The 25,901-nt window shown below is 44.4% G+C and overlaps 1 protein-coding gene across 3 annotated transcripts in view; it reads right to left on the bottom strand.

The window, feature by feature from the left end:
* Positions 1–363: 363 nt before the first annotated feature.
* The window catches only part of LOC122805661 (RNA-binding protein 4-like), a 76,521-nt gene continuing 50,983 nt past the window's right edge, over positions 364–25,901 (bottom strand). The window contains exons 3-4 of one of the 3 annotated variants that reach the window (XM_044075972.1): positions 2,545–3,170; positions 364–1,159 (exon numbers count right to left, since the gene is read on the bottom strand). In XM_044075972.1, coding sequence (XP_043931907.1) covers positions 2,569–3,170 — 602 coding nt within the window. In that variant the 3' untranslated portion in view covers positions 364–1,159; positions 2,545–2,568. The remainder of the gene's footprint in view (positions 1,160–2,544; positions 3,171–25,901) is intronic. The other 2 variants (XM_044075971.1, XM_044075973.1) reach the window with 2 other exon arrangements.

Here is a 25,901-nt window from a genome sequence, read left to right as displayed (position 1 = left end):
AAGGTACATATAGCTTTGAAGGGCATCTGGATGATGAATGACTCAGTAACACATCTGAAGGAGCAGGCTGCTCTCCCCTGGCATCCCACTGGTATTTTTCACGAAGAGGCGGCCTGCCAGGGGATATCCAAAGATCAGGAAATCAGGCTGGATTGCTGGGTGTTCAGAGACAAAACATCTTTTATGATTAGCGCAGCAGCAGGCATCCACACAATGATCAACCCTGTGAATAAATTAGGCAAGAAAATGCTTGTGCCGTGTTTAACACATGACCTTACAGGTGATGCAACTGAATAATACCAATACCTGTGCATTTAACAATTATGATGCAGGATGGAAACTTCAAGTAAATGCAAGTCTGTGTGTGGCTGAAACAGAAATGGATACATTTATTGTAGCCCAAAAGTGAGGGTGGGGTAGATACATCTTTTGGTCAAGTCTGCTTAAAGTAATACATAAATTTAACAGCAATGAATCTGTCAACTTCAAATTGCAACTTCTTTGCATCCCAGACTTAAGTAAGAAAACTGTTTATAATGAAATTTTATTACCTACTTGTCTTTGTGCTTCAGGCATTAAGCTTGAACCGGTTTTACATGAAAATGCTACAAAATAAATGCTTGCATTTCAAAGCAATGGAAGCTTGATTTAAAGGCACAAAAAAATCAATTTCAAAAGACTTTTATTCTGTTGCCAACAGAAGGAAGCTGAAATAGACTAATTTTAAGACAATCTCTAACCCTGTTTTAAGATAAAACGTACAATATATTCAAACTTTACAATAATGCATTTTTTTATCCCAAGAATACACATTAAAATGCAATTGCAGGCAAAGCTAAATGCTCACCCACTCCCACTTAAAAACAGAATCTTGCAGAAGGTAAGTAGGTTTTGAAATTCAACAAGTTTAATCAATTTATGGCAACAAAATTTTTCCTGCCAAATGTGTACACAAGATTCAGCAGTGATGTGAGGGGAAAACCTCCTTTGCAAAGTCTGTAGAAAACTGAATCTAGACTCTCCAAAATGCTTAAATGTCCATTTAAAAATTCACGCAAAATCATGTTTCAGACAGAACAGCAGGTGGATGCAATTCGCGTGGCTTACAAACGAACGCTCGCGAAAAATTAACAGAAGATCAGCACGCAAACAGTTTAACCTGAAAAAAGAGCAAATCACATTCAAAACATGGTTCATAAACTGTACAAAGCAAGGAAAAGATGTGCTACACTCTGCTCCCTAAGAATCTATTAACTGATGTTAACCTCTAGAAAGATTATGCCTGATATAAAACCAGCCAATTCTGCAGCTGTTCTGTAAGCCTCCGACTTGTACTCTGAAGAACATGCTACAAGTAAAACGTTATCAGCTACCCCAAACACAATGACCCCGAATTTGAAGACTATACATCAAGCATCATGAAGAGAAATCCTGAAACATCTTAGACTTGGGTATAATAAAACTTGCAATACCCAGCCTTCCTTTCATGCTGAGAAATTTTAACTTGGGTGATACCGCAGTACATTATATGTTACAGAAGACCAAGTGCAGAACAGAGACACAGAATTTCAGAGAAAATGTAATGTCAAGAAGAAAAGTGGATGTGGACCATCCAATTGTCACATCAGTCATGACACACCCCTTCCCATACTCTAGGGCTAGTCCTCTCCTTGCTTAAAGGGACTCGAGAAAGTAAAATCACATGACTTACAGCCTTAAACTCATTAAAAATGAGTTCCCTTACCATCCCCTGTCCACATCTGCCTTCACAAAAATAAAAGGCACCGTTTCCCAGCTAAGAACCGAAAAATGAAAATGAAGGAAATGTAGCAGACTTCTGTTCTAGCAACACATGTCCATCACCTTCTAGGCCACAAAGAAGTTTCTGAACACGGAGAAAGTAAAACAGAAAAGCAATAAGAAAATTGCAACTACATGCTATGAGCATTTCTTCCAAACTCACTCTCCAGAAGTCTTGTGATTCGATGCTACATCAAGAGATGGTATGATCCAACTATCCACTTTGCAAGAAGCTGCACAATTTCTGAAGAGACTCTGCACAGCAGACACCTTTATGCAGCCCACCACTCGTCTTGAACCAAGATTTTTTTTCTTGAACTACCATACAAGCCCACAAACATCCAAGTTAACTCCCAACAGGATCTACTACATCCTCGACCCACTTCAGAAATAAACTACCCTAATGCTCTAGTACAGTACAGATCCAGTGTTAATTTGTGGAGCCTAAACCGGCTTGCAAAAAGCAAACTACAGTACTCTACCCATAGGGCACTACTGGCATAATTTCTTGGTCCCCCATAGACCAAACTTGTGCATACAGCTTACTTGTAAATAACTCTGGTAGCAGTGCATGAAATTTAAGAAAATACGAGATGGTTAGCCTCCTCCCACCTCCAAACAACCCAACCTCATTCCTGAACTTGGGATGATGGCAGGTCCAGTATAATCTCTGCCACTACACTACATCAACCTTGAGAATTTACTACAAATTAATTGCTCAAACAACAAGAATTTCACCGTTACCTGCAATAAGCTCACCTTGAAGAGCTAATACAACGACCGTTCCAAATAAGAGCGTGGCAAATCATAGAGAGAACTCCTGGACACCGACGGGATCGGAGAAAGACGAGTGCGTTCCAAAACGTAGCCATTTTCTCTGGTAGTACTCAAACTTGACTGGGAACGCAAGGGACTCCTGTCCCGCTCGTAATGACTGGATGTGACAGGGGGAGGCAAACGCCTTCTCTCATAAAGGCCAAGGTTAGAAGAGAGCTGTCTCAACGTTGCAGACTGAGACACCTCATAGGGGTTTAACCGTCGCTGTGAATACAATTCATATTCAGAATCATATGGCCTCACACGAAATCTCTCATAATAATCAGAAATACGGACTCTGTCATGCCCATCATAAAAGGGATCATCTCCATACACAGACTGGTATGGAGAAGGTCTGACAGTTGGAATACGATCATTAGAGCTGGAAGAGTAGCTGGCAGACTGGCCCACAGAGCTAGTTCCGTCTTTTTGATACATGGGACACTCTTTGGACCAGTGCCCATCTTTTCCACACCGATAGCAGCCGGTCTTGTCGCCCATCCCTGGTGTAGTCCGAAGTCGACTCGTGGACAACTGTACACGAAGTTTTTTGCCTTTAAAAAGAGGACGCAAAAACAAAAAAAAAGTCTGTTGTAAATTAAACTGGCTAAAATAATTCAAGCATTAAAGAAACTCTACTAGAACTTGATGTTTTCATAAAATTTCAAATATGTTTTAAGAGAAAAACAAACACTATACATTAAAGCAATAACAAGCATCTATCCTACCAAATCAAAAACCTAGAACATAAGGATCATAGCCAAAAACCTACAATTTTTTTTGTTATGTAACTATTTTAAAAAGGAAAGGGAATTACCTACATATTTAACAAATGTTAAGCCTTCTCTCCAAAGTGAGCGTGTGCCAAGGGAGTACAGTTGTATTATGTACTCACACCACAGTAGGCCTTAAAGACTCCTGCAGGACAACAAAAAGAACCAACAGGAAAAAATGTGCCACAGTCTGCCCTTATGTTTAACTCCTGGACAAAAAGTCTCAAGATTCATGGCTTCATCAACAATAAGACTGCAGTCAATGCAGCTCTTTCCAGTGGCAAAATCAATATGCATTTTATCCATATCTAGTCCCCCCTCCCAAAATAAGCCAAATTATCTCCTCCTTTAAATGCCATCACTTGCTATTTACTGGTCTGCCAGCATCAGCTAATGTACACCACCGTACCAAATGCAACACAACCCTGCAGTCTTACAAGACATTTTAGAGTTAGTGCAGTAGCAGTAAGCACACCACAACTAAGCAAATTTATGGCCAACAAGTTATGAAGACCACATTCAAATCCAAAAGCCTGGGGTGGGGTTGCCATATTGCATCAATAATTTCTCCATTAATATAACTGCACAAGCTGCTGAAATTAAAATATAAACATGGATGCTTACAAAGATGTGAAAACAAAAAATGTTCTATAAGCAGCTGCACACAATCAACCTGACTTGGTCCCATTCACACTGTACACAAAATGGCAACAAAGCCATCTGCAATTCCCAACCATAACTGCAACCAAGGTTGTTGTCTTTCTGGACAAACTGTCACAAAAACAAAAATGATTAGTTTATCGTAATCCTGGTGTGGAACATAGATAATAAAACTCTAGATTACAACTACCAGTTATGTCTTTCTCCTGTTACAAGTAGAATCCACTACAGTGTCCTCATAGGAAGTACAGGCCTGACCAGAGCCATCACCATACATCAGACTCTACCAACGTTCACAAACTGCTGGTCCTCAGAAGGATGGACGAGTAGAATAACCATATGCAAATGTAACAAAACTTAAGAGTGCACCCAAGTTGCAGCACATGGCCAATTATGGAATGTGGCTTAAGTAGCAGCTTCACAAATTATGAGATACTTAACTCTCAGACGCTAAATTCAAAAGTGCTCAAACACCATAAAGTGGGTCACACCAAAGTTTTGTACCCACCATAAATGTAGATGTTAGAGTGCTAATACAGCTGCAGTAATCACATAAGGGTTCTTTGCCGTCAGGCGGGTCCTCGGTCGGCCGAATTCCAAAGTCTTGGTCCGGCGTCGGTTGTAGTCGCCTTCTTCCCTGACGTCAGTGCGACAGGGGTATACAAGTCACAGCCGACGCCATATTCTTCAGTCTTTGTCCCAGATGTCAGGTGCCCCCCAAAGGGAAGGCAATACATAAATAAGGCCATATGTATACACACACATATATATATATATATATATATACACACACACACACACACACACACACACACACACACACACACACACACACACACACACACACACACACACACACACAATGCAATGTTATCAAAAAATAGAAGTTGCAAGCAAATACACCATAGGTGGATAACCCAAAATAGGATATAAGAGGAGGAGTTAGCCACTAATCCTGTACCTAGAGGGGATGGAGGGAGGGAAACCTGTACTGCAGCTGTATTAGCACTCTAACTTCTACATTTATGGTAGGTACAAAACTGTACTATGTTCATAGTGTATACAGCTGCAGTAATCACATATGGGTAGAATCCCAAAGCTACGCACAGGGTGGTAGGCACTAGGTGGAACTGGGTTGAGCCAGAATGCCCTGCAACACAGTAGTGGCAAAGCCTGCTCTAGTTTTGGAATAAAGGCAGGTGGTAGTGTCTAGTGAAGGTATGTACAGAACTCCAAGTGGCTGCCACCAAAATATCTTTGGTAGGAACTCCTCTGAGGAAGGCTGTAGAGGTAGCTGTGGCCCTGGTGGAGTGTGGTCTGATGCCTGCAGGGACAGGTTTCCCATGGTAGGAGTAAGAATCGTATGCAATGGCCTATCCATTTTTGAAATTGTTTGGTAACAGGCTTTCCTTGAGCTCCTACAGCATAGGACACAAAAAGTTCAGATTTCCTGAAAGGCTTTGTTCTGTCCAAATAACGAAGCTGTCTATGGATGTCTAAGGAATGTAGCAACCTCTCCCCTTTGTTTTGAGGGTTGGGGTAGAAGGTAGGTAAGTGTATGGCTTGATTTAAAGCTACCCTGGATACCACTTTAGGCATAAATGACGGGTTGGTACGAAGGGAGACCCTGTCCTGATGGAAGGTGAGGAAGGGCTGTACAGCCATGAGGGCTTGTAGTTCTGGCCATTACCTCAGCTTGTAGGGTTTCAGAAGGAAAGCTATTTTCCAGGACAAATATTGCAAATCTGTTGAGGCAGCTGGCTCAAAGGGAGGCAATGTTAATTTTTCTAGAATGTAATTAAGATCCCAGGCTGGCACTGGTTGTTTCCTTGGGGGTCTTGTATTCTTAGCCCCTCTGAGGAATTGTCTTAAAAGTGGATGAGAGAATAAAGGTGGATCAGTGTTGAATTCTGCAGAAATGGCTGAGGCATGGATTTTTATGGAGGAAAATGAAAGCCCACTGTTTAGCAGCTCAGCCAGATACTGTAATACCCGAGGCAAATTCAGTTTTCTAGGGTCCTGGCCTTTTTTCTCATTCCAAGAGCAAAACAGTTTCCATTTTGCGGAGTAAGTCTTCCTAGTAGATGGTCTCCTGGCCTCCAGAATAACATCCTGCACCTCTTTGGTGAGGTGAGTCTGAGGTGCTAAGGGATTTTCCATGCAGCAAGATTGAGTGCTTTCAGCTGACCGTGAAGAGTTTTGTAGCTGTGCTGAATCAGCAGAAGAGGCATTAGAGGTAGTGGCCAGGGAGGAGTATGTGTTAGGCTCCTTAGGAGTGGATACCAGTGTTGTCTTGGGCCAGTCTGGAGCAATCAGTATCATCTTCGGCCTGTCTGTTCTTGCTTTCAAGAGTACCTTTGGTAGAAGGGGCAGAGGTGGGAAAGCGTACACTGTCCATCCTGTCCAACTGAATGCACTCAGTCATTCACTCTCCAGGTCTTTGGGTGAAAGGTCCTTGAAAAAAACTTTTCCAGTTGATTCCTGTGGGAGGCAAAGATCTATGTCTGGCCTCCCCCACGCTTGGATGATCTTTGTAAACACCTGTGGATGCAACTTCCATTCGTGTGGATCTGTCATATTTCTGCTTAGATTGTCTGCCAATGTGTTTTCCAAACCTGGCAAGTACTGTGCTTGAAGTTCGATTTGCCATTCCAGAGCCAAGTTCCAAAGTGTCATGGCTAGTCTGCACAGGGGGTATGAATGTGTTCCTCCTTGTTTATGTACCATATTACTGTGGCGTTCTGTTCTTATAAGTAATTGTCCTGGATGCAAGAGGTCCTTGAAAGCTATAATTGCATTTATCACTGCTAGCATTTCTTTTTGATTGATATGAAGGTGCTTTTCCTTTTGGGACCATTTGCCCTGAATGCACCTGTCTGTCATGTGCGCCCCCCCAGGCATAAATCTGAGGCGTCTGTTGTGATGACTTGATTTGCTCGAGGCTTGCAGAATGGGAGGCCTTTGTTCGTTTGGCATTCTTGGGCCCACCATAGAAATTCCTTTTGCAAACAGGGAATTATTGGTATTATTGTTTCCAAGCTGTGGCTGTGTTGAGACCAGGTACCACTGAAGTTTCCTCATATGCAACTTTGCACATGGGATTAAAAGGATGCAAGATGCCATGCAGAGCCTGCAGGATTTTCCTTGCAGTAAGCCTGGTACAATTTGCTAGTGCTTTTGAAGTACTGAGATAGTTGCCCTTATTTTTCTGGCGCAAGATAGGCCATCTGGGTGTTTGTGTCCAAGTTGGCACCCAGGAAAGTTATTTTCTGAGTTGGTGTTAGTCTGGATTTCTCTTTGATTGTGTATCCCAGAGAATTCAGTAAACGTGTTGCATAAGCCAGATGTTCCAGTAGTGTGTGCTTGCTGTCCGCTTGGATCAGGCAGTCATCCAAATAAGGGTAAATTTGTATCCCTTGTAGTCTGCAGTATGCAATTACTGATGCCAGGCATTTCATGAATACTCTGGGCGCAGTAGATGAGCCAAAGGGCAATGCAGAGAATTGATAGTGGACTGAACCTGCAAGAAATCTGAGGCATCTTCTGCAGCTTTGTCTGATTGGGACATGCAGGTATGCCTCCTTGAGGTCCAATGCTACCAGCCAAAACTCCTTGACCAGCATGGGAAGAAGTTGCTGTAATGTGAGCATCTTGAATTTTGGTACGAGTAGAAATGTATTTAGGATGGACAAGTCCAAAATGGGTCTCCAGTCGGTTCCTTTTCTTGGCACCAGGAAAAGTCTGGAATAAAAACCTTGACCTTGTTTGTGAGTAGGAACCTCTTGAATGGCTTTCATTTCCATGAGTTTTGAAATTTGTATTTGCGCCTCTGCCCTTTGTGTGGCAGGTTTGGCATGCCTCTCATTTTTGGAAGTGTGAAAATGAAATCTGTAGCCTCAGTTTATAATATCCAGGATCCATTTGTCTGTTGTGATATGCCAATTTCTTGTAAATAGTGCCAGCTTTCCTCCCAGGGGAGCTGCCAGCTGGGAGATGCTGGGCTGAAAAAGAAGGAAGTCATTGGGTTTGCTTTCTGTATTGTTGTGCACTGTCTTCGCCACCTCTTGGGGCTGCCATTGTCTGCCTCTATATGATCCTTGAGACTGTCCTCTGCCCCTTGTGCACCTGTATCTACCTCTTTGGGGCTTGTCAGTGGCTGGAAAGGACCAGTTTGATGGCCAATTTCTGCTAAAACGTGGTGGCTGTACCTGTAGAAAGGCCTTGACAGTTTGCATAGATTTAGCTTTTTCTTCCATTTTTCGTAGTACCTCCTCAGCATTAGTGCCAAAACACATCCTTTTGTAAGGGAGCATCTAGCAGTTTAGCTTTAACATGATCAGGCAAGCTTTGTTCCCCAAGCCAGGCACGTCTACGAATAACTGATCCTGTAATAGCAGCTCTACTTGAGGCCTCCAAGGCATCATAGCCACATTGTAAGGTGCGGTTACCCACTTGTTCTGCACTATGCATCATATCCTGCAATTCCTTCAAATCTGGTTGTTCAGGCTCAGACATTTTGTTTAATTGTGATGACAGAAACTGCTGATATTTAAGCATATGGAACTGACAATTTAAAGCTCTCATGGCTAGGGTGGCAGAGGTGTATACCTTTTTACCCCATCTTTCTAAGGATATAGATTCTCTTTTGGAAGGAAGTGGATTCTTGGCAGTAGAGGCCTTCATTCCCTTGGGGCCTTGAGAAATTGTTTCAGGGTCAGCATTGTGGCTTTTGTAAAGAAATTTGTGAGAATTAGGAACTCTATAGTACCTATCAGGTTTGACTGGGGCCGGAGGCAGGGAATCCGGATTAAGACAAGCCTCCGAGTAAACATCATCAAGTATGTCCAGGACGGGAGGTATAGCCAGAGGTCTGTGTTCCCCAAGCCTTTTCTTGGAATCAGAAAAGTCTTGGCCTTCCCAATGGAAGTGCTCCCTCAAGGTGTGCAAGGTTTCCCCAAAGGAGAAATCCTCAGGGGGAGATGCAGAAGGAATGGACTTATGCATCCGAATCTTCATACGGGGAGTACGAGTGTTCCTCTACATCAGAATGTTCTGAGACAATGGAACCCTGTTCAGATGAGGGGGAATCTTCCTCCACTCTGGGTCTCGTCTGGAGGGGGCTGGGAGCACCTGATAAGTGTAATTAAATCCTCAGCCATTTTAAGCATCTGCTTTTTAGGCATGGGGCCAGAGGATGGGCCCTGTGCAACAGGCCTCTTGGGATGCATGGCTGATTTGGACTTAGTAAAGGCCTTAATGGAAAAGGAAGAAGGTCTAAATACACCCTGGGTGGAAGTGGACCTATCCCCGGTAGGAGTTTCAACACTAACAGTGGCTTCGGTGGTGTAGTCTGAGTAAGGGCCGAGGTACCTGCGGTCTCTGGTACAGAAGCGTCGGTAGTCGGGGACTGCATAGGCGTCTCGCTGAGAACCGGACCACGTGTAGCCGGTTTTGGCGTGGTGTCAGTCTTTGTCCTTGCGTCTTTTGGACAAAACGGTAGTCTGAGTATCAGACGACATTTTATAATCAAATGCTTTACCAAAATAATGTTGGGCGAACTCCGCCTGACGCTTAAGTGTGTTTATTGAAAGTCGCACAAAAACGACAGCCCGAGACATCGTGGTCTGGGCCTAAACAAGGTATGCAGAGGGAATGGAAATCCTTATGCGGTATTTGCTTCCCACAAGAAATACAATTGTTAACTTTGTCTGACATCGGTCTGAGGCAAGAAAAGTTTCCCCAATGGGGTACTTAGCTTTAAAGACTACTCCGGCTTCCAATTTTTTGTAAATTCAGGAGCTGGCCGACCGGCACTTGCGAACTGCTTCTGCTTCGGGCACCGCACAGCAAAAAAGACAGAAGAATATGGCGTCGGCTGTGACTTATACCCCTGTCGCACTGACGTCAGGGAAGAAGGCGACAACAACAGATGCCGGACCAAGACTTTGGAATTCGGCCGACCGAGGACCCGCCTGACAGCAGAGAACCCTTGTGATTACTGCAGCTGTATGCACGATGAACATCTAGAATGGTTATTATATGGGAGCACAAATTCTTTGGCCACAAAACAGATTAAAAGGAAATTGTTTCTGCATAAAATTTTTAAAAATTTACCTTAAGATGAAGATCTCTACATTTAAGAAGAGAACGAATGTAAGCAGATACAATTTGAAGCAGGAATATAAGCGGATACGATTTCATAGCAATGCTCAACTATGGGCATGATGGGAATATTAGTAGTAATCGCCAAATAAAATCTGGTCAAAGCCTCAAAAAAGGTTTCAATAGTCCCTGCCCCCCCCCCCCCCAAAGATTTGACAAGGCATACCAAGATATAGTCCAAAACTGGAATGACTTGAGCTTTTTCTATTTGGGAGAACAGACCAATTGCACAGTTTACCCCAACAGATAGAAGATCCTGAATGGTGATAGAGCTCCAAACAATAAGAGCTTTAAACATTAAGCTATGTATGCAACAAACATGTTTGCTAATTTACTAATGTGTGACGCAGTAGTGTAGCAAGGGTGGGGTAAAGGGGGCAGCTGCCTATGGCGCAATCCTGATGTGCAATTCAGGCATTATTTCAGTACTGACAATTCTGAAATCAACTTCAGCACATTAACTCCGCATGGGATAAGCTGGTTTTCTACACTTTAAAAATGTATTTTTGTTTGGGGGGGTGCTTCTGCTGAAGTGCTGGCTCACCATGCATCTGCCTGGCTTGGAGAACCACTGAGCACAGCAGGCTTTGCTGTGCTGGGGAAGGGGTGTATACCGGGCTATAGACTGCTGACAGAAGTCTACTGGGAGTTTTTTTTTTTTTTTGCGCACTTCCAATGAGGAGCTTGGGAGGGGGGGCATTTGGGTGGCTTTCGACTGCTGAAATGCAGTCAGAGCAAACCCTTTTTTTGCTCCTCAAATGAGGAAGGGGCGGAGGGACTCCTCTGATTGGGGGGGGGGGGGGTTTATAATTTGCATGTCTAATCTAATGGTTTTCCTTTAGGCTTACAGGCACACTTTGTACCCATGTATATAAAGCAGGGCAAGCTTCCCATGTCTAAAAGAACTCATGTCAAGCACTAAAGCTAGAGTATGAAACATTCCAGGGAAGCTACTGCTGTGACAAGAAGCTGCCCTGATTAAACTGTACTTTGACACAAAATAAATGGAACTCAAAAGCCTTAAGAAGATATGGGAATGGGACAGAAGACTTAAGTCTCCAGCAATAAACCCAGTTTCCCCAGGCCACTAGTCCTCTCTCAAAGACCCTCAAGTATGGTCATTTCTGAACTCTCCCATTTTTTCACCCATGGTGTAAAATTTCAAGGGGAATAAACCAACTCTGACATTACTGACTGGAGGAAATCAGGGGGATTGCAATACATTATCTGCAGCAACCGCTTTCTCACTACCCTTAAGCGAGATCAGTGATTAAAAATAAAAACTAGTATATCAGAAATGGTTGGTAGAGGCACTGAGACCAAGAAATAACTCAGCCTGGAATTAATCCCAGAAATATAAAAAGGGATGCACCAGTGACTGAGAAGCCACCTAACCAACTTGTGTAAGCTATTGTTAAACAGTTCTCCATTTCCACTTGTCTTTTGAATGCGCAATTTCTGAGGATAACATTAGTGGTGAGCTTTTGAAAAAAGCGGTCACTGGTCACTACTGGAGCTGAAGCTACACCATATACCTCTAAAGGAGTCTAGGCGAGGTCTGCCCAATGACCACGCTCTTCTCTGAAGTACAGTTGTATACACTACCATAAATGTACATGTTAAGGAGTGTATTCACTGCTGCAGTCATCACATTTGGGTTATCTGCTTGCAGTAGCCCTCAGTCGACCTGATTAAGTCTTGGGTCCTGCGGTTGCAGTCCCTTCTGGGACGTCAGGTCGTCAGGGGTATAAAAAACATGCAGCAGATGCCATTACATCAGTCTTTCTTGCCCCAGATGTCAGGTGCTCCCCTAATGGGAAGCAATTCAACTTATAAATATACATGGTTACACCTACAACTAAACAAATACACCGAAAATACCGAGTGTATTCACTGCTGCAGTCATCACATTTGGGTTATCTGCTTGCAGTAGCCCTCAGTCGGCCTGATTAAGTCTTGGGTCCTGCGGTTGCAGTCCCTTCTGGGACGTCAGGTCGTCAGGGGTATAAAAAACATGCAGCAGATGCCATTACATCAGTCTTTCTTGCCCCAGATGTCAGGTGCTCCCCTAATGGGAAGCAATTCAACCTATAAATATACATGGTTACACCTACAACTAAACAAATACACCGAAAAGATTGAGCATAGTAAAGGAGAGTAGAAGTATAGCCAAAAATAGTAAGGGGGCTGGAGGGAGGGTAACCAGGACTGCAACAGTGAACGCACTCCAACATCTACATTTATGGCAAGTGTATACAACTGTACTATGTTCTTAGTGTTCCACTGTTGCAGTCATCACATTTGTGTAGATTCCCAAAGCCAAGGATGGGAGGAGGAATTCAGATAGAAATAGGGCCGGCTAAAGGCCCTGCAAGACTGCAGTGGCAAAGCCAGCTCTGGATTTAGAGAAAATTGGCAGATGGTAATGCTTGGTGAAAGTATGTACAGAACTCCAGGTAGCAACTTCTAGGATGTCCCTGGTAGGGACACCTCCAAGAAAGGCTGTAGAGGTAGATGCAGCCCTGGCTGAGTGTGGTCCGATCCCTTGTGGGATAGGTTTTCCATGATGCTTGTAACAGAAATGAATACAATGGCCTATCCATTTGGAAATGGTTTGCTTTGAAAGTCTTCTCCCCTGCAGCAAATGCCACCAGCAGTTCAGATTTCCTTCCGAGGTTTAGTTCTGTCCAAGTAGAATCTAAGTTGTCTGTGCACGTCTAAGGAGTGCAGTATCCATTCCCCTTTGTTCTGTGGATTAGGAAAGGTTGGCAAATGAATAGACTGATTAAGGGCCACACTAAATACCACCTTGGGCATGGAGGGATTGGTCCTGAGGGACATCCTGTCCGCATGAAAGATTATGAAAGGCTCCACTGCCATAAGGGCCTGTAATTCAGAAACCCTTCTTGCTGAAGTGATTAACTGCTTAAAGAAAAGCTGTTTTCCAAGAAAGAAAATTTAAGTCTGCAGTAGCAGCTGGCTCGAAAGGAGGAAGAGAGTTCCTCCAATACAAAGTTAAGGTCCCAGGCTGGAGTTGGAGCTCTCCTGGGTGGTCGTACATTTTTGGCCCCCCTGAGGAACTGATTGATCAGTGGATGAGAGAAGAGGGGAGGTTCTGTGTTATGAGCTGAAATGGCTAGGGTGTGAATTTTGATGGAGGAGAGAGACAGGCTCTTGTGAAGCATCTCAGTTGAGACTGATTCCAGGCATAGAATCTCTTCCATTTTTCAGCATAAGATTTTGTAGTACTAGGCCTCCTTGCCTCCAAAATGATATCCATCACTGGTTTACGGAGGGATGGTAAAGAGATTAGCCAGGCTGCAGGGTTCAGAAACTGAAGTTGAGGGTATAGAATCTGGTTCTCCTGCTGAGATAATAGGGTACGAGTTTGATGCAGGTGCCATGGGGCATAGTGACACTAAGAGGGGGTACCAGTGCTGGCGTGACCAGTCTGGTGCAATCAAAATAGTCCTTTGGAGAGAAGAGGCGGAAAGGCATAAACTGATAGCTGAAGGACAGAGCATCCACTTTTCAAGCTTGTTTGTGGGGAGTCCTTGTGCAAAGTGTCCAACTGATAAGCAAATGGGGGAGCCCAGATATGCCTTCCCCCAGGACTGTCATGTTGAAAACCCTTGGTTCCAGTTCCCACTCGTGTGGGTCTATGAGGTTTCTGCTTAGGTCTGCCAGTGTAGTTTTCCTGGCAGGAATGGAGCTTGTACATGCACTTGGTAGCTCAGGGCTGTGTTCCACAATGCCATAGCTAGTCTGCAGAGGGGGTAAGAATGTGTACCCCCCTACTTATGTACCACATAAAAGTGGTGTTATCAGTCTACCATTAATGGTCATGGAAGAATGTGGTCCTTGAAGGCTGTCAGAGCATTCAGTACAACTAATTTTTTGATTGATATGCAGGTGCATTTGACTTTGGTCCCATTTGTCCTGAATGCACTTCCCTGCCAGGTGAGCCCACCAAAGGAACTCTAGGTGTAGGCAAGGTATGATCGGAATCATTGCTTCTACATCCTGAGAATTTTGACACCATAGGCTTTTTGGATACCATTGTAGTTTCCTCATATGCAGTCTTGCATATGAAATTAGAAGAATGCAGGAAGCCATGAACCTCAAGGCTTGTAGCATTTGCCTTGCAGATAGCAGGGTTTTTGTGCCACTTGTTTGTAGTCTGCCAAATGAATTTCTCTGGCGTGAGAAAAGCCACCTGGGAAGTTGTATTCAAACTTGCTCCCAGGAATACAATTTGACAGGGTACCAGGTGCGATTTCTTTTCTTTAGTGTACCCCAAACAAGTTAGCACAGATGACTCAAAAGTATGTCCTGGCTTTCTGCCTGAATTAGACAATCATCCAGGTATGGGTATATTTGAATATTTCTTTGCCTGCAAAACGCAATGACTGGAGCTAGGCACTTCATGAATACCCTGGGTGCAGTAGATATGCCAAAGGGCAGTGCAGAGAACTGATAACGCATGTAGCCTGCTTTGAAGCACAACTATCTTCTGCAAGATTCCCCCGATTGGGATGTGCAGGTATACTTCCTTTAAATCTAGTGCTGCCAACCAGGCGCCTTTGCCTAGCATAGGGATCAAATGCTGGAGTCAGCATCTTAAATTTTGGAATCACCAAAAAAGTGTTTAGAGAAGACAGGTCCAGGATAGAACACCATGAATTGTCTTTTCTGGGTAACAGGAAAAGTAGATTAGAAATCTTGTCCTTTTTGCTCTTCTGGTACTAAGTGAATAACCCCCCCATGCTTGAGAGAGAAAGTACTTGCTTTTGGGCCTCTGCCCACTGATATAGGGGTCTATCTGGCCACCCACTTGGTGTTGGTAACGTGTGGAAGTGAAATCTGTATCCCTGGGACACTATTTAGAATCCATTTGTCCCGAGTAATGAGTTCCCAGTTCTTTGCATGAAGAGCAATCTCCCCCCCCCCCCCCAAAGGGGCAGTCAGTTGAGAAGTGCTTGGAAATTTTATAAGTCAGTCAGAGACAATTTACCATAGGAGGAGTTTTATTATCCCCAGATTTGTAAGTGTAAGCCCCCCACCCCCACTGCTTAGTCCTGTGCTACCCTGGGACTGGAGCCTGGGAGCTCTGCTGGATCTGGGTTTGGCCTGGAAGAGGAGGGAAAGGACCAATTTTTTGGAAAGCCAATGCCTACTAAACCTTGGAGTTTGCATGGATTTAGCCTTTTCCTCCATCTTCTTAAAAACTTCTTCTGCCTTGTTGCTAAACAGACGGTTCTGGTTTAAGAGAGCATCCAGAAATTTCAACTTTAACATGACCTGGCAAGGATTGCTCCTTAAGCCAAGCATGCCTTCTAAGTACAGACCCAGTTACAGCAGCCCCTGCAACAAGATGCCTTTAGTGAACCAAAACCACATTGCAAAGTATGTTTTCCAACTTGTTCAGCTGAATGCAGTAAATCCTTTTCAGCACAATCAGGAATCATCATTTTCAGTTTAAGCAATCCAATAATATGCTGCTGATACTTTAATACGAAACTGGCAGTTTAATGCCCTAACGGCCAAAGTTGCAGAAGTGTACACCTTCTTACCCCATCTATCCAACACCCTGGAGTCTCTAATCAGAGGGGGTAGGATTTTTGGCAGTAGTAGCTTTAATGCCCTGTGGTTCCTGTGAAATGGTCTTAGGATCCGCAGCAAGATTTTTAGAAAGGAACTTGAGAGTCAGGGACCCTGTAATATCAATCAGGTTTTCTGGGAGCAGGAGGTAGAGAATCAGGGGCCAAGCTAGATTCCAAAAATGCATAATCAAACAATATCTAGCACAGGAGGTATGGCTAAAGTCCAGTGCTGGGGCAGGAGTAAAAAATCCCCACGCCTCTCTAGAAATCCTGACTTTCCCAACAAAAATGCTCCGAGAATATGCAAGGTTTCAACAAATGAGAAATCCTCGGGGGTGGGTTGGGCTGAGGGAATAGTCCTCAGCATCAGCATTTCTTGGGTGGCGTAAGCCATGGAACCTTGTTGGCTAGGCTTACATAGCCTAGTACCTATATCGGCCCAAGGGCCTATCAGAATCCTCATAAGTAGATAAGGGCAAATCCTGGTCAGAGGAAACAATTCAGAATCCTATCATAAGCAAACTCGGTCCCAAGTCTCAGAGGGGGAAGGCTGGCTTCCCCTGAATAAAAGTACAGAAGTCAGTCTTCAGCCATCCTTATGTTTTTTAGGCATAGAGGCCTGACCATGCAGTCTGGGTGTCAATTTTCTAGGCATGGTTTGAGTTTTAGGCCTTGAAAAAGATGGCGTCTGTTTAATACACAAGTCAGTAGGCCTGAATACACCCTCAGAAGCCGGTGCCTGCACAGCGGCACTGGACCCATGCAAGTTAGAGACATCCACAGGTTCCACAGTTGAACCATCTCGTGGCATACCAGACTCCGAATGGGTCTCAGGAAAGGCCTGCGAATCTGAAGTAGCAGGTATTAGGGGCTGCGAAAGCACCTCAGAGTACCGGTGAACTGGCGACTGGCTTAGAAGTGTCGGCAGCTTCGGACTTAGATGGCCTGTCTTTATCTTCGTGTTTTTTCGGAATGTCGGTAGTCGGACGGCTTACCGGAGACATAGCAGGATAAATGAACAGAGCACCAAAATATTTAGCAGCGAAAATATAGACTTGATAGTTTGTGGTTTAAATAAGGCAGAGACAGCAAGGTACGTCGTGGTCAGGGCCTAGGCAAGGAATACAGTACGAATGAAAATCGTTTGAAGTATTTGCTTTCCACAAGCAATGCAATTGTTTACTGACATCAGTTTTAGAGCAAGAAAAAGTTTCCCCAACAGGGTACTTGGCTTTTAGTTGAAGACTTCGGTTCTGAAACTCGAAAATGAAAAATTTCAGGAGTCTGCCGACTGGCACTTGCGAACGGCTTGTTTCGGGCACCACACAGCAAGAAAGACTGATGTAATGGCATTTGCAGCATGTTTTACACCCCTGACGACCTGACATCACAGAAGGGACAGCAACCGACACAGGACCCAAGATTTTGTTAATCTGGCCGACTGAGGGCTACTGCAAGCAGATAACCCAAATGTGAGGACTACAACACTATAAAAAAAAAAAAAAAAAAAAAAAAAAAACCACATGCAATTCTCCTGGAAGTGAAACAAGCAATGAAAATCAAAATCAGCAAGGACCAGTAAAAGGCTAACAGGATGGCTCTGGTCTTTCTTGATGAATCTTAAAGGAAATGGAGGCTACAGCTCAGCATCCAGGAGCCCACTTCTACACCCCTTGGAAGCAAGATGAGGCATCACCAAACAACCAAGCCTCCACTATAGGAACCAGATCCCCACTGATTATGAGCTGCAATCAAAATGTGGTTAAAGTGAACAGCTTTTAGTAACACTTGTAAGCTACATCAACTTGTGAAAGTCCTTATGTACTCAATCTGCCCTTGTAATCGCACTTAAAACTACTGAACCCAAACTGTCCACTGCCCCACCCTCATGTTGTGGGCAGCACAAAGCAACAGGATAGATACCCTCCATGTAACTAGAACTTAATGTGTTGGGAGACACCATCTGCTTTTCTGAAAGATGTGCCCAAGAAAGATTTTCGAAATACATCTGATGAATGTTAGCTGCTGGGATAGGTTCACGGCAACTTTACCACATTCACTATAATCCTAACACTGAAAATGTTTTGTTAAAAGTATGCTTGACTATGCCAGACTGAAGCAGTCATATTGCCAGTTTGAATAATTTTTTTAAATGCATCAAAATCTATCATCATGCAAAACAATGTTACTTATGAGCAATATATGAAATTTGTCTCAACCTTAGTCGTGGCAGATAAAGGGATCAGGCAAGAACAGTTGTGCAAAGTCTTACCATAACCATAGGGGTCCTTCTCTTCCATGTTGCAGTATTCTTTGTGTGGGATTTCCTGCCCCCAGGCAATGTGTATATCTGCTCCTATACAAAAGCTTCAGCTTGGCTGTTGCAGCTGCGTGGGACGTCCCACATAGGGCCATAAACCAGGGACTTAAGACATCGGCACGCACAATCCTCAGAACTTTATTCTGCAACCTAAGAATATCTAGTCTTTGTCTGAGTTCAGGGAGGACTTCTTGAGGTTTGGGTGAACCCTAGACTTTGTAGAAGGGACAGATGAAGAGTAGACGTCTTAAGAGGGAATCTTCAGACTGTGCTAGGATAAGGATGCCATTCCAGATATGGGTAAATCTGGACTCCATGGATCCTGCAGAAGGCAATAGCTGGAGCTAGGCACTTTGTAAACAATCTTGGGGCAGTGGATAAACCAAAGGGCAAGGCCGTAAATTGAAGTGTGATGATGGGCTACAGAAACGCAGGAAACTTGTGAGATTCCTGATGGAATGTGCAGGAAAGCATCTTTTAGGTCCAGGCTGACCATGAAAGCATTTGAGGGTATGAGGGGTAAGAGTGGGAAGTGACAGCATTTTGAAGGACGGTACCTGCAGGTAAAGGGTTTAGGAAGGAGAGGGACCAGGAACTGACTGGAGTAGAATCCCTTTCCTTCTTGTCCTGTGGGAACTTGTTGCAGGGCTGACAGAATGTAGGAGATGGCATTGTCTTTTTTGGGGGGAAAAGACATGCCCTTCCGGGGGGGGGTTTGATTCCAGGATAGAAAGTATCCTTTCTGAATAATGGTAAATACCCACTGGTCTGTGATGACAGTGGGTAAGGCGAGATGAGAGGGGCAGATGGGCAAAGCAGCCATGCCTTATTAGAACCTCCCCATCCTGAAGGGGGCTGTCTAGGCTGAGGTGGGCCTGGATGAGGAGACAGCAGAATGCAGGTTACACCTAACAAAGGTTGTCTTAGCCAGGTAGTTCCCATAGAATTTTGGGTATAGGGGATACCTTGAGATGTTTAATATCCTGTAATTCTTTGCTTTTTTCTTGCAGATTCTTAAAAAGGTCTGCCGACTGCTTTCCAAAGAAGTAGTTTAGATAAAGGGAGGCATCAAAAATTTTGGACCAAGTCCTCTGGCAGAGTCTGTCTAAGCCAGGAATATCTCCTAGGGGTAGATGCTGATGCTGCAGAGCAAGCATATGCTTCTGCTGCATCTTAAGTAGTGTCTAGCCACTTGTAGTGCTAAGGATAATTTGGAGGAGATACCAGTTTTAATGGGACTGTCAGGAATTGAAGCCAGCACAGAGATGGCTTGGGATACCAAGCCCAGGGCATACTTGGTCATGCGAGTCTGATAGTTAATGGCTCTGAAGGCCAAAGTGGAAGAAGTGTACATCTTGCCTAGCCATGGATTTGCCATCTTGATCAGTGGGCAATAGGGAGGCAGAAGGTAACAACCTAGACTGTGTCAGGGACAGTGGCAATTACTGCTGGGTCTGCTAAGGGTGGCTTTGCGGAATTTTTGTTCCTCCTACACCTTGTAGAAGCAGTCAGGGCGCTTAAGTGCAGGAGGCTGTGAATCAGGTGTTCTAGAGGCTGCAGTAAAGGCTTCCACTTATGCAGGAAGGACAGGGGGACTCCACTTGCAGCAGTTCAAAGCATCCTTTTTGAGTTTGTCATTTGGGAAGTATCCCATTTGAAATGGTCTTTCATTTTGGTGATGGTTTCACCAAATGTAACGTCTTCAGTTGAAGACCCTTCCATAATACTCCTTGGGAGAAGCAATCTGGGATGCATAAGAGCTGGACTCATCTGAGAAAGAGTAGGTGGATTTGTGTTCTTACTCAAGGAGGGGAGCCATGGGAATGAAGAAGCAGAGGGAGGCCTAGGGCTTAGCAGAGGCAACTTAGTTGGGGTGAGGCAGAAGGCCTAAGGACCCTAACTGCCTGCATAAGAGAAGAGGTGAAGGCCTCCCAGTCTGGAGGGCCTTCAGAAGCAGGTGTTATGCATTTTGTTTTCTGCTTCTTTTTGGTTGGAGTCAGTCTAGAGCTGGGTTTGGCAGCGTCTGTATCAGAAGTCTGTATCCCGGTCGAAGGAACCACCAAGTTTGGCCCCCCACTTGACAGACAGGCGGTGAAGCTCTGCGGACGTGCCGGTCATCAGATGTGCATCGGCCTCCAGGATGGAGCCGACGGATCTGCAGAGCACTCAACTCCTACATCTGTAGCTGGCAGGGCGTCTGGGTGTGAACCAGCAGGCGATGAAGGCCTAGGCATCTTTTTCTTACGCAGAGGTTCTTGGGCACCCTCTGAAGCGGGATCCATCCTGAGAGCCAGCCGTTTGCGGCATTGGTTTTCCAAGTAAAGATTTAAAGCTGCCCAACAACTACATAAAGTCAAATAGGACAGGCATTATGGTAGTGTTTCCGGCCTAAGCAGAAAATGCATTTGTCATGGGCGTCCTTATGGGGAATTTGGCACCCGCATTGGCACTTTGCCTTTTTACCTGACATCAGCTGAAAGCTACAGCCAAGCCTAAACAATGTGGAAGACTGGTTAAAAAAATTAGAAATGCAAAAACAAATGGGTTACTTATCTAAAGTAGATGCGTCTTGAAGAGCGATCGTACGATGTAAAGTCATCTGCAGCTGAAAAGTTGAGGATTGTGCGTGCACACATACTCAAGGTCCCTAGTTTATGGCCCTACGTGGGACGTCCCACGCAGCTGCAACAGCCAAGCTAAAGCTTTTGTATAAGAGCAGACAAGAGTCACCTGAAGGCAGGAAATCCCACACCAAGAATACTGCAACATAGGAATAGAAGGACATCCAACTTACTCAGTTGACAAATACATTAAAGAAATGCAACTACCTGAACTTGTGGAAAGGAGTGAATGAGACATGGGATCAAATGTTACACGCAGCTTCACTGCCAGAGAAAAAGGAGGCATGTTTGAATTTGTGTGCTTTTCCTTATTCTCATATCAGCAATGACAGTAGACAAATGGCAATAATGAAATGGCAGAAACATGAACATGTAAAGACCACGTGTTGTGGCAACCAACATGAGGTATAATTGTTTCCTGTGCCTACATTTGTTCCTGGATGCTAGAACTAAAAAACTTGGGGGGGGGGGGGGATCCAAAATATGCAGATTAAGTTGCCAAAGCACACAATGAAGGAAGATGGCACAGCTTGGTAGTGTCAAATTAAATGGAAGAGGCAGGCACTGACCTCAGTCACATGGTAGCTGCTTCAAGCTAAAAGCCATCACACAAGACATGGAGTTAAAGGACAGCATGGCAACACATCTTAAGCATATCCTATTAAACTGCATCAGTATCATTCTCCACATTCTTTCGTGCTATGCCTTTGTGGAGCAAACATGCAATTCCTTGTGTTGTAGATTTTATCATACACAAAGTGATATACTTACCATAAATTATACCGTTAACTTTCACATGCTTACCATACCACAGATACCTGGATGAGCAAAGCCCATCATAACAGCAGTACCAAGGCTGACATTCACAAGGATGACTCCATACGCAAATCCTTACCACACTATACAAAGCCCCTTGAAGCATCTCAGGAGGCAAAGCAGTACCACTCCTCTCAAAGACGTGATCCATGAGAAGCCAAGAAAAACAGCATCATGACTAGACCTACTGCATGACAGCAGGGAGGGATGAGAATATTTGCAGGATAGACCTGCTCATGCAAATGTACTGTTAAGAGTCAAGTACATAACTTCTGTGGCTTTAACTGTGGTACTCGGGGGCAGGACTGGGGAAGTGCAGGCATGTTTGTCTTGACTAATACAACACTAATTTAATAATTTTAGTTAAGTAGCTCAGTGTTTCACATGCCAATATAGTTAGCCAAAAAAGAGACACGTATAGCAATACACGAGATTACTGGCACTATTGGCTTAGTTACAGCAATTTTACAACCTTTTGGTATTACTCCAGAAGAGGAGTAATGCTCTGACAGTGGGAACCCTGCCTCAATAGATGTGTACATGGTCGGCTGTCTGCAAATGCCAGAGTGGAGTGGAATGGTAATTGGCACTCTTCCTACAAAAGGTCAGACTTCCAAACCTACTGAAGGATTATCTACTGGTGGACTTGTGGCAGCTAACCATCTTGAAATTACAATAAGAGCCATGATAGACTGGTATCAGTTCATAAAAGGTGAATCAGTAAGCTTTTGCAAGACGCAGTGTTACTTGTTGGTCGTACAAGGTGTGTGTGTGTGGGGTTGGTGGTGGCTGAGATTATACAAGAGAAAGAAATCTGGAAAGAGAGGGCATCAGCAGTGGGTCCTTCTAATGAATGTCTGCACAGAAAAATAAAAGGGATGCTGCCACACCACTACCAATCAAAATGCACTACTCCCCTGGAACTACTACTGCATCTACGAGGGCAGCACACAGTGTAAAAACAGACTTGTCTGGCACAAATTATCCCCACCATACTGTGAATCAGAGACTTTGTGGATTAACAAGTTCAACAATTAATGCTTGAAAAGATTGTGTGGGCCAAGGCAATGAATGGCACTGAACCTACACAGGATTCCTCCACATCCAAATTCATACGGTAGTCCAAATAGAGGGGAAATTGACCACATTGTTTGCCAGCATCCCGCACATGTGAATGTTACACTGCTGAAGGTTCAGCAGCTACACCACATCCTACAGAAAATGAATATGACAAAGAAAAGGAGTACCTCTCAAATGATGGGCTGTGAAAGCCTATCTGGTTGTGTGCATCTAGAAGTCAGGAGGCTCTCAAAGCCTGAGCAGGGTAAATCAAATTGGTCTGTCCCAGTAAGCAACAATAGCAATCAAGCATGGTTTGCAGGTTGGGGTCTTTACAGAAGTGTGGGTAGGTAAGGGAAGCATAAAGAATCCCTGGATTAACTGTCCCTCTAACAGCTTTATGCACTTGGTGTTTGAGAGAGAAGTTGCAGCAAGACTGGCCCCAATTCATGCAATGCTAATCAGAATGAGAAAGATGACGTCAGATTCTAAACTCCTTGGACCACCCCCAGCTTGAAATGTACCCCCCCAAACTCCAGACAGGCAGCTTGTTCCACCTTCCTCGGTAGCAGTAACTACAGAGAGTCTTCCCATTTGAAGGAATGGGGACAGCCAGTTTAGAGGATTCCTACATGTCCAGGTCAAATATATGGTCGCTACAGGCAAGTGTTAAATGTGACCAGTCGCCAACACCATAAACATTCGGAATGGGATCAACAGGTTTATGCCACCAAGATCCACAACTGGCTTGAGGTCCTTGTTCTACTTAGGACCCCAAAAAAATCTTGAATAAATTTGACCATCTCTGGACTGGTGGGACCTCCTTGTTGGCCCTTTTTTGGAGGCTTGACACCCCATGCTCATATTTAAGGGGGTGGAATCTTTAGTAATAGTGGTTTCTAAGGTGGTGGTCCTTGGGAAAACTCAGTTATCCTGTATGATGGCCACCCATGCGGCTAGACAAAGATAAGTACCCCTCCAAAGATAGATAGTGGGGCATGTTTTCAGGTGTTCTGATGCAACTGAGATGGGTTCCATGCAAGCTTGGTTTTGCAGACCATTTGACCTTTTGGTCTGTGTCCATTAAATGGGCCACTTCTGCCCCATCATTGGGGAAGTCAAAGGGTTAACACCGATTTCTTGAAACAAAGGGATTTGGAACTCAGATTTCCACTGAAGAAATTTGGTGGATTCTTTTAATTTTATTCCCAAGGCAGACAGCATCTTCTCATCTTGCTCCCATCTTGTCAGTTTCTCTATAGCTGGACCAAAAGATGATTATACAGAAGGGGCACTGGCAAGAGACACCACAAAGTCTGACACGTAGAACAAGGCATGACAGGGTTACGCGAATCCCTGCAGCCCTGGTTGCTCCATAGATTGCATTGTGAGCATGGTATTCAGGGTGGTCAGTATTTTAGTACACTACCGAGTCGTGGGCTAACCTAGTGTCCACAGCTTGTTTAGCCAGGCACTCTTGTTTGGGGACAGAATAGAAAACTCACCCACGAGTTCTCAGTGGCTGCTGCAATGACCATGTCCAACATAGGACCGCGACCAAAACTTATCTACCCTTAGGGAGATGCAAGACTACTGGATTTCATGGAACAGCTTCCACTATATCTGGTTCCTAGCATGCCCTCTCTGCATTCAAATCTAGGAGCCTGTTTGTAGGGGGAAACCAGTCAAGATGTAGAAGCACAACCATATGCAAAAAGTGCTTACTCATCTTTAGGTGGTGGCTCAGATGGCCAAGAACCCTCAGCAATTCTGTAAGTCACCAAAACTGACCTTCAGGAGCAGAATGGGGGGGGGTTCTCACCCAAATCAGTATGTGCTGGACTCCCAAGGGGAGTCAATGCACTTCTCTTTGCAGGACCTCTTCCTAGGAATCTCTGGTTGTGCCAGGTCAGAGTTGGAAGAGTCAGAATGCACTTGTGTGAAACTACAAAGGCAAAAACTGTTCTGCCGCTAGGAACCTTGATAAATGGACTGAACACACTTGAGCAACCCCTAAATATATGCAACAACGAAACATCTAACGGCAAAGTAGAAGAATGCTTAGAGTATATTTTACTAAGAGTCTATCACAAAAACAGAAGGGTGGGAAGGGGAAGGACTTGGCTGTCCACGAGACACCCTGTCCGCATGAAAGATGATGAAAGGCTCCACTGCCATAAGGGCCTTAATTCAGATAACCTTCTAGCTGAAGTGATTGCTAAAAGAAAGGCCGTTTTCCAGGAAAGAAATTTTATGTCTACAGTTACAGCTGGCTCGGCCCCTCTAAGATACTGCTTTAGAAGAGGATGAGAGGAGGGGGGGGGGGGTCTGTGTTGTAATGAGCTGAAATGGCAGAGGCATGGATTTTGTGAGAAAAAAAAAAGACTGGCCTTTATGAAGCATCTCAGTGAAGTAATGCAAAATCGGAGGTAAATTGGGCACTGCTGTGCTTATCCCTTGAGATGGATTCCAGGCACAGAATCTGTTCCATTTGTCAACATAAGATCCAAAATGACATCCATCACAGGTTTGCTGATTGATGCAAAGGGTGAATTTAAGTGATTAGCCAAGCTGCAAAATTAAATGTTTGGAGCAGAGGGTGCAGAATTTGGCTCTCCTGCCGAGACAGTAAGGAAGGTGTCCGAGGCAGGTGCCACAGAGAAATGTGTGACACTGCGCAAGAGTGGGTACCAGTGTTGGTGAGGCCAGTCTGGAGCAATCAAAATAATTTTTGGTTTGTCCTTTTGACTTTTAGTAGAACTTCTGAAAGACACAGCATCCACTTTCCAGGCTTTTTTGTGCTGGTTCTTGTGCAAAATTTTTCCAACTGGTAGTTCGGGGAAGAGGCAAAAAAATAGATGTCTGGGCTCCCCCATTTGCGTGTCAACATTTTGAAAATCCATGGTTCCAATTTCCATTCAAGAGGATCCAGGAGATTTCTGCTTAGTTCATCTGCCAGAACGTTTTGCTTTCCTGGTAGGAATTGAGCTTGTAGTTGTACTTGGTAACTCAAGGCCATGTTCCACAATGCCATGGTTAGTCTGCAGAGGGGGTAAAATGTGTACCCCCTCGCTTGTTTATGTACCACATAACCGTGGTGTTGTCTATCAGCAACTGTCCTGGATGAAGGTAGTCCTTGAAGGCTGTCACGTGCATTCTGTACAGCTAGCATTTCTTTTTGATCGATATGAAGGTGCATTTGATTTGGGCTCCATTTGCCCTGAATGCACTTCCCTGCCAGATGAGCCCCCCCCCCCCCCATGCATAGTCT

This window comes from Protopterus annectens, chromosome 6.part1, assembly GCF_019279795.1.
Source record: "Protopterus annectens isolate FY-2018-M chromosome 6.part1, PAN1.0, whole genome shotgun sequence".
Lineage (NCBI taxonomy): Eukaryota > Metazoa > Chordata > Ceratodontiformes > Protopteridae > Protopterus > Protopterus annectens.
The sequence above is the reverse complement of the archived record's forward strand: the minus strand, read 5'-3'. Positions and strand labels throughout refer to the sequence as shown.